The 14,528-nt window shown below is 41.4% G+C and overlaps 1 protein-coding gene across 30 annotated transcripts in view; it reads left to right on the forward strand.

The window, feature by feature from the left end:
- Nucleotides 1-228: 228 nt before the first annotated feature.
- CELF4 (CUGBP Elav-like family member 4) overlaps nucleotides 229-14,528 on the forward strand; it is a 678,618-nt gene continuing 664,318 nt past the window's right edge. For 29 of the 30 annotated variants that reach the window (XM_069001341.1, XM_069001348.1, XM_069001361.1 and 26 more), the window contains exon 1: nucleotides 229-508. In XM_069001341.1, the coding sequence (XP_068857442.1) occupies nucleotides 229-508 (280 nt within the window). The remainder of the gene's footprint in view (nucleotides 509-14,528) is intronic. The other variant, XM_069001369.1, reaches the window with a different exon arrangement.

Genomic DNA, 14,528 nt, shown 5'->3' on the forward strand with positions numbered 1-14,528 from the left:
AGATCTTCAATGTAAAAAAAAAATCAGATCAGACCCAGAGAGAGAGAGAGAGAGAGAGAGAGAGAGAGAGACAGAGAGGGAGGAGTGTGTGTGTGTGTGAGTGTGTGTGTGTGTGTGTGTGAAAGAGGGAGAGGGAGCGAGAGAGCGAGAGAGAGGGAGAGAGAGAGGGAGAGAGAGGGAGGGAGAGAGAAAAGAAGAGGGGGAAAAAAAGGAAAGAAGATTTTCTCTATGTATATAAAGATGGCCACGTTAGCAAACGGACAACCAGACAATACCAGCCTGAGTAGCAATCACAGCAACCCCAGCACCAACGGGCATATGAACGGATTAAACCATAGTCCCGGAAACCCATCCACCATCCCAATGAAGGACCACGATGCCATTAAGCTCTTTATTGGGCAGATCCCCCGTAACCTGGACGAGAAAGACCTCAAACCGCTCTTCGAGGAGTTCGGGAAGATCTATGAACTGACGGTGCTGAAGGACAGGTTCACTGGCATGCACAAAGGTGAGTTACCTCCTGAACTTTCCCGGGAGAGATCGGAAGAGAAAGGCAGGCTCCTTCTCCCTCCGTGGCTCTCTCTTTCTCTCTCTCTTTCCTTTCGATTTCATTTCATTTTATTTCATTTTTGGTTGGCCCGGGGGCGGAGGCGGCAGGCTGGGGGGGCAGGGAAAGAAATAATAGACCCATCCTGGGAAGAGAAGAGCGAGAGTCAGGGCAGGGAGTCAGCTCCGTTTGGCTTATTTATTAGTATTTTTATTTCTTTCCCCGCTTTTTTGAGGGGTGAGAGACAGCTCCCGGGGAGCGCCGGGCGAGCGGCGGCGCGGGCGCGGGGCCGGCGGCAGCTGTCCGCGGTGCTGAAGCGGGAGCGGGTGCTCTGTATTTACCTTCGGGAGCCGCTCATCGTCAGCCCAGGGGTGTGTGTGTCCGTCTGTCTGTCCCTGGGTTTGCTGGCAACCCCCTATTTTACAACTGTTCTGTATCTGGCACCGGCGGCTTTCTTTTTCTTTTTCTTTTCTTTCTTTATTTTTCTTTTTTTAATCTTTTTTTTTTTGACAATTTTTATTTTTACTGCTGTCACAATTATTATTTGTAGTCCTCTACAAAACAAGAAGTGGAGGAGAGTGAGTTGCTCCGGGGGGCTATTTCATTTTAGTTCTATTCAACACGGGAACAGGGATATAAACAACAATAAAGAAGCCCATCTCAAGCGGGGCAGGGGTGTGTGCACAAAATCACGATATGTGTGAGTGTGTGGGAGAAGGCAAGACAGAAGGGACAGGTGGCAGCTTAGTTCCAGAGGGAAGAAGTCCCTGACCAGGCAGATTCCAAGCACTACTTTAATGTGCCCAAAGTCCATGCCGGGAACTTTTTAGGTTTTCTCTAAAGGTAGTGGAGATGTACTCCTCACACGATGCCTCACTTGCTCCATCTCTGCCCGCTCATTTCCCTGCTCATCTTAGGCTGTCTGGAGGTGCCTCTCAGATTAGATGGTGCTCCGTTTTGGGGGTGGGGGAGGGTGTGTGTAGTGGGGGAGAGATGCTCAGCTCCTCGGGTAGGAAAGTAGGACTCGCAGGGAGAAGTTGAAGGTAATTTGCATGGTAGCCCCGCTTAGGAGTAGGAGAGAAGCAGGAGATATATGAGCCGCCTTATTAACTCAGATTCTGTATACGTGTGTGTGTGTCTATGTGTGTGTTTATATTTATTTTTAAAAAAGAAAAGGGAAAAGAAAAAGACTGGGTTGGAAGTGATTGGGGTGTGACTCCAGATTTAGTGCAGGAGGAGAAAGCGTTTTGCATGGGGCCACGGGGAGAGTGGAAGTTGTATCTTTTACAGGACAGCTTCAGTACCAGTGTCTAGTCCGGTTTGGTGGACTCCTGGCAGTGACAGTCACCGGTAATGGCATTACTGGCTTCCTAGCTTTCCAGATGCCTTGGCGAGTTGTAAATCTTGAACTTAACGGCATGTTTAGCAGGCATCTCTTCCCCCTTCCCACTCACTCCCCTCCTTGCTTCCACTCTCAGGAAACGCGAATGAAAATATACCCTGACAGTGCAAAGTGCCAGTTTTACACAGGCTAGGGAAAATGTTCAGGGCTCAGGGACTAGGGACTCAGTCCAAGTTATAGGATATTTCTTCCATCCTTTCTTGCCGGTCGCTTCAAACACCCTTCTCATTTTTAAAATGATCAGTGTAGCTCTTTCGAACCTTGCTTTCTTTTCAGACTGGCTTCCTAGAAGCCACATCAAGGTCTGATTGGCATCACTTAAACATGACATCTGTACTATAATAATTATTAATAATAGCAATAAAAATAATAGTAAGAAGTGCAGGGAAGGAAAGGTCCTGGGAGATTTTGTCTAATAGTGAGAGTAGACACTGAGCTCGTGTGTGTGCATGTGTTTGCAAAAAATTACCTAAGGTTTCTGTAAAAGAAAAATAACAGCAGTAAAAGCTACACTGAAGAGAATCACTCAACACAGTGTAGAGGAAATCTTTGAGCTAACACTTCGATGAAGTATTTTTTTTGTACTGGGAGTTTACTGTGATTTGTTGATGAGATTTTATTCTTTTGTTATGTTTTATCTTAAACTGGAAATTAGTCAATCTATGCACTAACTTTAATTTCTATTTCAGAGATTTGAGTTCTCCCTCTTTAAGTTCAGTTTTGCTTTTACTGTATGACTGTATTCACAGAGACAAACTCAGGAAGGGGGAGAGAGAGAGAGAGAGAGAGAGGGAGAGAGAGAGAGAGAGGGGGAGAGAGAGACAGAGAGAAGAGAGAGAGAGGGATCATTTATCTTGCTTGGATGTGTTTAACACATATCCCTGAATTAAGCAAGATACTAACTTCATTTCCCTTCATTTCATTTCTGTTGTAAAGCTGCAACCTAGGAAAAAAGCCAGGTGGGGAATCTTGTCACCTCATCAAACCAAATTGCATGAGTTCATCTCAAAACAGTCATTTTTAACCTGCTATAAGTTTTGGACTTTGGAAAGAAAATTTATGATGATGATTGTTATTTTGCAGGCTAGGGTTTGAGCGAAGCTTCAGTAGACACCGAGTTGCCAGAATTTTAGAGATCGGTTTTATTTAGTACATCCAAGAAGAGTTTGAACTCCTTTCTAGCGATGCCGCTGATTTATTAGCTAATCCTGATAAAAATATGCCTCTGGCTACCTGGAAAAAAATTACTTTCTTGCCAGTAGTGATTAATTACTATTAAGTCAAAAAGGGTGATGGGGCTTTGAAGGATGAGGGTTGTGTTTGCCTTTTTGTTTTTATTATTTTATTAATTTTATTTCATTTTTAATCTATTTTTTTCTCTTTTCCCTTCTCTAAATGCAGTCATGTGAAGCATTGTATTCACTCAGATGTCCTTATTTTGGCTTTGCTTTGCAGGCATAGGTGAAGAATTGCATAAAGATAGTCCAACTTGGCTCACAGGGGTAGGTTGGCAATACAAAACCCCAAGATGCTTTCCATAAGAGATGCATAATGCTTATACATTAATTGATCCATCACTCTCAGTTGATTTCATTCCTAATTCAGAGGATGAGGCTGTGGCAGGGGTATACCCTGAAGGGTTAATAGTAGGCTGTAGTTTATTTAAGTGTACGGAGAGCAAACCTTGGGTGTGGAGGGGAGAAGGTGGGATTGTTCTGGGAGGAGGGAAGAGACAGGAATTAGCTTAAAGTAAAAAACCGGCAACCAGAGTAATTTCAGGTGTAAATCCATTGAAATGAGATCAAAGGATGTGTATTCTTGAAAATGTTATGAAGATATCCAATTGCGGTGCCCCTGCATAGCAGGAGGAAATTGAAAATTAAGAACCTAAAGTACATTACTATGCCCTCCTCCGAGAAAAACTATCACAAAAGGAGAGTGAAGTCCCAGGTTCTCTCACCAGCATCTCTGGCTGATACCAGTACAGATACCAGCAAAGAGGCAGGGGATTATGATTCTCTTACAGATACACAAAGAGAGAAAGGGTATGGGGGAAGCAGCATGTGGGGGAAGGCGGGAAAGGCTTGCCAGATCCCCGAGAAAACAAGCTTTCATGGCACGAGCGTAGCTGCTGCATATTTCCCCCATCCTCACTTCTCTCCACACGGGGCAGGAACAGGCTCCTGCTCTGGTACTTTGCTGTAGGGTTGGGAAGAGGCTGTGTGCTGAGATCCACGGGTAGAAATCTACCGGGGCTGAGCTGACCCACCCACACGCTCACAAATACACTCACACACATGCACGGAGTTAACTAATCACACTTTAACAATTTAGCAAGATATTCATTCATAACTTCCCCCCATCTTATCTAGCAGTGGAGTATGCTTAAAGGCTGAGTTACTGGGAGATATAAAGGTTAGTGCTCTCAGGACAGCCATATTATAATGCATTATCTTTGAAGTCATTTAAGGCCAATTTAAGTGGTATTTAGTATAATATTTATGAATTAATGTAATCTAAATATAGGACTGTCCCCATAGGTTTAAACAGCCTTTTCTACTGAAGCTTGCTTGTACCCACGGCCTGGGAAATGTTTTAATTTAAAACACCCAGGTCTCCATAATATTCTATTTAGGAAGTCAGAAGAAATCAGCATTCCACACTTAACTGAGATTTACTGAAACACATGCGGGCAAATGCACTTAAAGTGTGGAGATAGTGTGCACTGGGAAAGCAGGAGTCTTGTATAGACTTGAGACCAACAACACTCTTCAAACCCTTATTTAGGGGCGGAAAAAGCAGAAACCCCCCAAAACCTCCTTGAAATCCACCGCTGCAGTCCCATGATTAGGGTGTTTTTCCTACCTGACCCGAACCTCACTCTATAAGTATTCAATGCAGATAGAAAAACACAGTATGAAGAGAATAGTTTAGTTCTTTCACAGCTTTACCTTCTGAAAAGTATAAATAATTTTAAAATTTAAGACACCTCTGGGGTAGGGAAACAAGGCTTCCATTCATTGTATTCTGTTCTGTTTGATTACAAAGATAGATGATAGAAAAATTAGAACCTTGTTAAGTTTAAGGATGTTTATGAAGGTTGTGGATATGTCAGAAATTCAAAGGCGTGATGAAAATGAGCATTCAATTAAGATGATGTATTTATTTATATGTAGAAATGTATAGGTTTGTGTGTATGTATACATACAGAAAAAGAGATGTATACACATTCATGTGTATAGCCTTTGGGAAATGGAAATTTAGTTGAAAAGAAGCACAACGCAATACAGGTGCTGAATAAACTCCTCCATAATTGAAACATAAGACTTGCCTGGCTGAAAGCAACACATACAGCATTTAGTATGGTAGTAAACCAAACAAGTTTTAGGGAGGTAAATGCGCAAATAAACTGGAATAAAACAGAGGAGACTTTATGCCTTAGGTCTAAAGAACAACCCCTTAAAACAATCACAATGCAATTGGATAGCTTGATGGAAGAGAGGAAAAAAGCAACCCCCTCTACATTAAAATCTCCTGTACAGATGAGCGTCTATGTGTTTTGGTAATGTCAAACAGATAGCCCAGATTGCTTCATAAATTAGAAGGATATATGTTAACTCTTTTTTTTCAGGGGTCTGGGCATGGATTCTGGTTTCTAAAAGCAGCTGCAGCCAGTTATGATGCTGTTGTTACAGTTGTGTCAGCATTTCCAATACAAACTCCAATTTTCTGGGATCTCTTGCTTGCCTGTCAAGTTTTGCACTGAAAGCTGTTCCTCAGCTAGTCCCACTATTATATGAACTAATCATCCTTACAAGATGGATTTGTTTAAAAGTTACATTAATGCAGAAAATAGAAAGAAATTAAAGTTTGTGTGTCCACAGCTTTTGTTTCTTCTTTTACGTTTCTCCAGGTTAGACTTACGTTTCCTACACTTTTACAGGTTACGATTACTTCTGTCTCTCAATATCTACATATACTGGTGCCTTTGGGCATTTTATGAAATAAAAAAGGGTACTTATTATTTTCTTTAAAAAAAAAACTAATTAGCAACAACAACCAAATTTCATAGTATTTACTTGTCCCTACCAAGGTTTTAATTAAGGGGTGTATCAGAAACTCATTCATTTCTGCAAAAAAACAATAGGAACAGGGGACTGTTTGGTTTAGTTTTATGTATTTTTTTTCCTGTATTGAGCCAGAAAAGATCCGAAATTTCAGCACTGAAGTAGAGGGAAAAATTGAGGATCCTTGTCACCTTGCATGAAAAGCGTGGTTCATCTGGTCCTGGATCCCGCATCGGCTAGTGGCCAGTGCCACCGACAGGGCTTTCTTTAGCAGAGGATTCAAACTGCACAGCATAATAAAAGCCAGACAGCTGATGGAGTAGTCTTTTGAAGGAGATTGTCAGAAACTACCTGGAAATTTTGTCTGGATAAAGAGTGAGCGAGATTGCGGAAAGTGTCTTGTGCTCAACCAAAAAGCGTACTGTACCAGTCAGGGAGGGCAGGCAGAGAACTCTCTGTTCATGGTGGTCAAGAGCAAGGGACAGATGGGGTTGAATGATGAAGGAGGGTCTCCTCCAGCCCTAAGAGCTGGAAGTATGCAGCCACATTTTTCAGCAAGACATCAGGGTGTTTTTTTATCATGCATACCCTGTGCGCATGCATACCAGCCGCACTGACCCGACAGACCATAACGACACTAAAGGAGCTGTTACTGTCCCTCCCGTCAATCAAGTGTGAACCGAGGCGGGTTTATGCGACAGGCAGTAATGGTTCCAAGGGAGAAAAAGTGGGGAAGATGATCTAGGCTGTCGGACCGCTTACCTGCATTTAAAATAGAGAGAAAGCATCAGAAACCCAAAGACCCATGTAGGTGTTGGCTATAGCCTCAAAGTAATATTCCAAAAAAGCAGGGGGCTGCAGAGCTCAATGTGACCTGTCCATCAAGTACTGTGTGGTTCCTGCCCCATAAGAGTTTGCACTAAGCAGGTGAGGTGTTAAAGGAACTAAGCTGAATCATTAATCCCTGCGTCACCTTTACTTCGGGAGCAAAGGCCTGTTGCCTCCTTGCTGGGCAGAACTCAGTGAGGTTTCTGCCATCACTTCGGTGGCTTCACATTTGGAAATCCTGCTGCAGGTTTGCATTTACTGAGTGTTTCAGATTCCCTTTAAAATTCTGGATTATGGGTTTACATAGCAAACCTCAACACTTGCAGCTAATGCTACTAATTTCTGCAAATGCTGGCTTGTGCCTTAACTTAGCTTTACTTCTGTAAGTGAAACTAAAACTAAAACAAATGTGAGGAACTGACAAAAGCCTGATCTTTGCCACATTTCTCACTCACTTAAACATTCCACCGATGCTTGTATGACTGTTGCCAGGGTTTGTCATGGTGGACTGACCCTTATGCATTAAAATCTGCTGTAGAAAAAGGGAAAAGTATAAACCATGGTGAGTAAAAGTTATGGTTTTCTATCACCATTGCTCCATTTACTGAGTTGGGGTATATATTACAATTGTCTCTCTTTCCCTCTACCTCTGGGAGAGCCATCATCACATTTTGGGGATCTCAGGATCTACTGAGTCACTTTGTCTGCACTGCATCTCTTGGTGTGGTCTGGAGTCAGGATGTTACCACAGAGATTGCATTTGTTTGCTTTTTTCACAGTGAGCCACAGCCTGAATGCACATACAGGTGAATGCAGCTTTTAATGTGCATTCATTATATCCAACTGACATCCCCTTGAAGGAAGAGAGGGCTTATTATTGTCGCTCCTTAAAATAAAGATGGATGAGAGCTCTAAACCTCTCAAATAAAGTGCCTGACCATATGTAGTAGCTAAAAATAAATCATATACGGCCATCTATTCCATGTAAATGAATGGCAAGACATATAGATATAGACATTGTGTTAAGTTTGTCAAGCAGAAGCAGCCAAAAATATTGATCAAGGCAAGGGGGAAAAATTGATAATGAACTGGACTCCAAGAAGACTTTAATTGACAGTGACTTCTATGAACCAGCTTTGGACAGTATATATAAACTGACCACGATGTAACTTTATTGCAATGCACTCTCCTGTAATTAATTGTCACCTTTGTTAAGACTGGCTACAGATCAAAGGTTTAAAGATACTTAACAGATTCTTAGTAACAAACCCTTCAGATGCATTAGAAATATCCGACAGCTCAGCCAATGAGGCATGCAGATTTCGATCTACCTCACCCTTATCTGTTTATTTCTCCCTCCTTTGTTGAACACGGAAAGTCATTGTTTAACATTAGCTATTTAGTAGATGACTTTGTTGGCAATTTTGATGCCTCCAGGGACATATGGTTGTGGTGACGGGGACCTTCACTGTAAGGTCTTTCAAAGTATTTTGCCAACAGAAAGTTGCATATGGTTTGGTAGACCAAGGTGTAGTGCAGACTCAATTTGCAGTGCAGAATATTCTTACCCCTTTATGTGTCTGAGCTGTTTAATTTCCTTATTTAAACCCCTGAAAACATGAAAAGAATGTAAGAACCTTAAAAAAACATACACAAAAGTGTAGTTGAGAACGAACTTTTATATGAAAACTGTGTATGCAGTGAGATACAGGTGTACCTGACATGTTTGTATATCACACACATGCAACTGTTTATTTTATGTGCATGTTAATGAAAACATACATTCAGTACAGACAGGATAATATAGGTCTCTAAATAATTCCTTTCTGAAAGACAGTGTAGAGAACACACTCTTATGTGAAAGTGGCAGGTGACTTAACAGGGTATTCCTGGAATTTTATGCAGAGTTTAATATGATACTTAACCATTTGCTCATTATCCTATTTTAATGATACAGTCACAATTAATTAATCTCTGGTTTATTTCTACATTGTGTCTGAGTCTCCAAAATATTTTAGAGGCTACCAGGCTGCCTTCCCTATGCACTGGGGCAGATAACTCTGGACATGAAGCTTCTTCAAACAGAATAAAAACGGAGCTTTGCAGACAGAGTTGGTCTGATGAGATCTGACTGCATATTTGGCCTGTTTCTAATTCAAATGCCTGTGTATATACTACACAGGGACTGTGTACGCATGCATGTACGGAAAGGACAGACTTACATTTGCACATAGTTCCTCTCCTTCCCAGTCCCTAAGGATAGATTCGCATCACATAATATGCATCACTCACTGCAAACGCACACAAATATCTTTGTCGGACTCGGTAGCTTCTTGCAGGTAGAGTATAAAGCAGCATCAGCCTAATAATATCCCTATAAAACAGCTCTTCCTTCCTAGGATCGAGAGGGATGAAGGTTGTCAGAAGATCAAAAGATATATCACAGTGTGCTTGTAGAAATCCCCTGATTATGTTTCCTCTCTATAATGCTCTAATTCACTATTTGATCAATTGTAAAAGGGCCAATGCTTTAGGAGAGAAAAAAAAGTATTAGGTTACTAGATGCTTCAGGGTGAGTGAAAATCACACCTAAAATTATATGTAGCAATACAGTAATAAGCTTATCAATACTTCTTTAAGGAATCTGACAGCCCTATACGAGAGATTCAGTTCTGTGAGCAAAGGTCACAATGCAGGTATTGCTTATTAAGACTATCGATAGCCTAGTTGACCAATCTAACCAGAGACTGTGTAATGTACCTGCTGTTAACAGGCGGGGAGGAGAACTATGAAGAATTTACAGAATTGCCCACATGTAATATTAATAATATTGATTGATTCTAATAATATAATAAGGTAAAGACACATTTCTTTGAAATAGTGCGTGGAAGCAGAGCGAGAGTGAGATACATTTGCCGAGCAGATTGAATTGGTTTGCACCTCTCTGAAAGTTAACAGAGAGAAAATTCTGTTTTCTTGCCTATGATCTGTTTCTTGCCCATTTTTTCACCCATTTCAGACAGAAACAAGATTTGTTTTTCTCTATGATTGGGTCTTGGCCCGGCAGGTGCACAAAAGCCAGGGACCTGAGAAACTTCTTTTAGCGAGGAGCATTTTGGTCAACAACTTCAGCCCTCCTCAAAATAGGATTAATCCTAGAGAGCTCTTTTTCAACATAGAATTGCAATGAAAGTATTTCTTCTTTTTTTTTTTTGCCCACACCTTTATCAGCATTTAAGGGATGGGGGGAAAAACATGGTGGAAATAACGTATGTCCTACACTGTGTAAAATTTAAATTGACAAGAAAGGACTTTGCAGCGCAGCCACACACCTGCTCCAAAGGCTGCTGAAGTCCAGGAAAACTCTACCTTGCCTGCAACAGTGTTTGGATTGGGCCTGAAGTTACGGGCAGTTCTGTGAGATGCCGCTGGTTGAAGCAGGAGCGGCCGATAACACGCGATGTGACTGACTTAAGGTGGTTACTCACCTAAGCCCAGACACACAGACCTGGCTCCATCCGAATTTCTTAACTACTCCCTCTGCAACAATAAGCTGCCTTATCTAGGTAAGCTAGTTCACTGCTTCTGCTATACCATTCAGCTTCAACCATCTCATTCCAGTGTCCGTATGGTGGTTTCAAGAAGGTTTACATTTCATTACGCCTTTTTTTTTTTTTTTTTTTTCAGTTTACAGGGCAAGTGTTTTTCTTTTGTGAGCATTTAATTGGTTTTAAACGTGATTTATTTGATCATATTCCACCTTCAATAATACATGGATGAGGATGCAATTTTTCACCCTCTTTTATAAAGATATATTGTTTCTCAATTATGCTATTCTGTGGGATTTGTTCTGTTTTGTGCATTCAGAGGGAGCTTGCTCATTTTTTTACTTTGTTTTCCTTCTTCCTATCTTCTTTTTATTATTATTTATATGGATTTTTTTTTTCTTTTTAGAAAAAGAAATCTCATTCAAGATACTGGCAATAAATGAGAAAAGTAGGAGTGGAAGTGAGGAATGGGCAAGACAACCAACAAAAATCCTTTGGCAAAGCCTTTAAAAGCATACCATTGCTTCATGTTTATTTGCAAGAGGGGATACAGCCAATTTTGATACAAAAAAAAAAAAGAGTATCTTAGAAATTATTTAACTCCAAGTTTAGTCATTGACAGAGAAAGGAAAAAAAAGAAGTGAGTCAACCCGTAGGAACACTGGCAGAAAATGCACCTAAAGATTTCACAGCAGACAAGGTTACTAGAGTGGTGTTGGTTTCTACATTCTGCTAGGGATTTGGAAAAGTTAACAGCAAATTAAACAAACAAATAAGTAAACAAGAAACACAAGCACTGCCATTCCTTCTGAATTATTTGTAATAGCTAATACACCTCAGAGCTGCTCCGTTTAAATTGCTGCCTGTGCCTGCAGCTTCATTCAAAGGAAGGGCATTATCTGGTGGGTGAGGGCGGGCGGTGAGGATGCCTAGGTTCTAATCACAGCGTGGATAATTACTCACCAACACTCTCTGATGGAGTCACTTAAGCTCGGTGCCTTCAGGCCTGAACTGAAACCTGTTGAATCAATGGAAAGATTCCCATTGGCTCTAGTGAGCTATTGATCTTTCATTTCCCCAACTGCAATATTAGGCTAGCTGGAATTTATTTTTTTTATTCTTTTTTTTTTTTTTTTGAGGGAGAAGGTAATGGCATAAATTTGGCATTTACTTATTTCTGTGTAAAGTTTTGGTGTATCTCTGATGGTAAATGTATTACATCAGAGCCCCTTTCAGTGTAGATCCGGAAAACATGCTTTCAAAAAACACTCTGTGGGGGCATGGAAAATTAGCTTTGCTCATTTCACTTGTAAATGCATATTTGTCCCTGCTTTGCTAGGAAAGGGTCAATGACAATTTTACCAGTTTTCTTTGTGTGAGTAGGATTCAGCCTTTGTAATTTCTCTGTCTGCAGGAATGTCATCATTCACTGATTCAGGATCTTGATTTATATTTTTTTTTCCTTCTTTTAGTGAATCACATACATACTCTTCATTGTTATGGCAACTGAGGGAGCTGCAAAGCAAGGATTTGATGAAGGGCTGCATCCCACCTTTCTCCTTTAAGGGCCTGATCCAAACCTAATGTTTGCAACACAGTTTGGATCAAACTGAAGGTATCTGCCTTCACAGGGTCAGTAAAAAGAGCAAGTTCCCTCTAGACAAGTGTACTCCTGCCCTCAGTACAGGCAGATGGAATTGGCAGTCGTCACCCATTTGCCGAGCACCGACCCAACACTCTCTGAAGTCAATAGTTAGACTCTGACCCAGCCTCACAAACAACAGACAGACACTGTGTGAATCTTTAAACAGGGATGTGAATATCCCTGACTTTGTCAGAACAAGGGAGTCCAGAAGGGAGTTTTCATTGCTGATACCCAAGGTGTAGGTTGTGGAGGTTAAACAACATCCCAGTGTCCTTAGTTATCTGGCCACAAAAAATTTAATTTAGTAATGTTTTCATCAGAGAGGACAGTTTCAGGTGATCTCCTATAGGAAAAGTCTGGCAAACAAATGAAGCAGGCTTCCTGCTTTTTTTAAAATTATTTATGTTGTAGTTTTAGTTCGTTCATCAATAGCAATGTATGTGGGATTCTTTTGTTTGTTTGGGGTCTTTTCTGGTGTCCCCATCCCATCTCTGCTCATGTCTTTTATGAAATAAATGAAGGATCCGGAGTGTGCATGCAGTTATGTGTGTGTGTGTAGAGTCGATTATCTAACCCCTAGTCTATTTGAAATCATCACAGTGCACTCAAGTCAATGATATTCTGTCAAAGGTGGAGAGGAAGCGTGCGTGCAGTGTAAGTGCGTGAACGCGATGCTGTTTGATTGCCTGAAATCCAACTAAGTCTCAGTTTCAAAGGCCTGGAGGCAGCAGAGAAAGTATTTGTTTGTTTAATTATTTATATATTTACTCAGCTTTACTGACAGTGTTTGCAGATGGGGAAAAAAAAATTGAGGAAGGAATGTTGGGTTCTTCTTTGGAGGGGAACATGCGTTATAGCCTCAATCTGTTCTCCCATATAATGGCTGTTTTGTGCTCATTGATCATTTGTTACTGACCAGCTCATTGAAAAAGTTCAAAAAGGTGTTGGTAGAATTAGATTTCACGAGTTTATTCGTAAAATGAGTTGCACAGTAGGTGTGTCATTCCCCTGTCTTTTCCGCTGCACCGATCCAGGGACAGGACTTCTGGCAGCAGCTTCTTAATTCAAGAAGAAATAGCGGAGCCACCAGCAAACTAGATGACTCTTGCTGTGACAAAAGATACAGGTCCAACTGCTGGGCTATCAGCTCACTTCCCCAGCTCGGGCCTCTATCCTTGGCCTCTGCTTTTGCTCTTCAAGTGCAGCACCCAGGCTTTCACTGGCTGGGCTTGCATCCAGGACCAGCTCTTCATCCTGGCTTCCCAGCCTTCCTTGCCTGGTTGCAGGTACAGGTGTGGGTGTGTAGACCACAGGCTTAGATCTGCTCTGGGATCAGGATCCTTCCCCAGGTGCCACTCCAGGCTTGCTGCCCATTCCCACTTATCAGCTTACTGTGCCCATGAGTTGTTTATTTTCCATAGACAAGCTACAGATCTGTTTCCCCAGCTCTCACCATTGCTGTTCACATTCCTCTTCCCTTGGTTCAGCTCTGCACAGACATTCTGCCCTCACGCTGTCCCTTGCAGAAAGCACTTCACCGGTTCCTGCCGCGAGCCACCACTTGGATCCTCTCAGACCACGCTAGCTGTCTCTCCTCTCCTTTCTCATCTCCTTCCCTAGCAAGTTTTGGGAAATGGAAGCCATGCTGTCCATATTTTCAGAAAGCAAAACAGCCATGGGTAGTAGCAGAAAGACCCACACTCACGAAGTATGCATGAACACAGACACACCAACAGACGCATTTCTGTACATAAACTACTGAGAGAGTAAACATAAAAAGTTGTTGTTTTTTTTTTTTCCTTTTGAGGTTCAAAACTCAGTATCCTCTTTAAATTTAAAGATTTAAAAAAAAAGAACTAATGCAGTAAACCTGTAATTTCACCAAGGCAATTGCACCTTTTTATTTTTTAACATTTCTTTTTTCATTAAATCAGCAGCTTGTTTCTCACACCTGAACAAAGATCCTGCATACATTTCCCTTTGAATTCTTAAAATTGTGATCTTATTCTTAATTATCCCTGGCAGTCCATTCTAGGACTATACTTCAGCATCTTGCAAAAATATTTTTCCCTGCTGTTTTGAAACATAACTACCCTTCACTTCCAGAACCTCTCTCTAGCAATCCCAGATAATTGCGAGAAGGCAAAATAAGCATTTGATGTGGTGTTGCATCAGAGTCCTCTTCATTCAGAGGTAGGTAGGAAGGAGCCTATTTCTAGCCCAGTCCTCTTACTAACCTTCTGTATCCTACCTGATCCTGTTCCTGGACCTTGTTCTTCCTTAGTTTGCTGTGTGTAAAGAGGAATTTATGATATCCAGCTTTGCAAAGAGCTTTGTGTGTATTTAAGGCAGAAGTCATGCTGTAGCTTTAGCAGTGATGGTCTAAGGTTATAAATGAGACCACATTTGTAAGGAGAGGTAATATCTTTTATTAGTCCAGCTGATATAGCTGGGGAAAAAAAAGACAGACTTCCTTGTGTGCCTGAAAGCT

Source organism: Aphelocoma coerulescens (genome assembly GCF_041296385.1).
Source record: "Aphelocoma coerulescens isolate FSJ_1873_10779 chromosome Z unlocalized genomic scaffold, UR_Acoe_1.0 ChrZ, whole genome shotgun sequence".
NCBI classification, from domain to species: domain Eukaryota; kingdom Metazoa; phylum Chordata; class Aves; order Passeriformes; family Corvidae; genus Aphelocoma; species Aphelocoma coerulescens.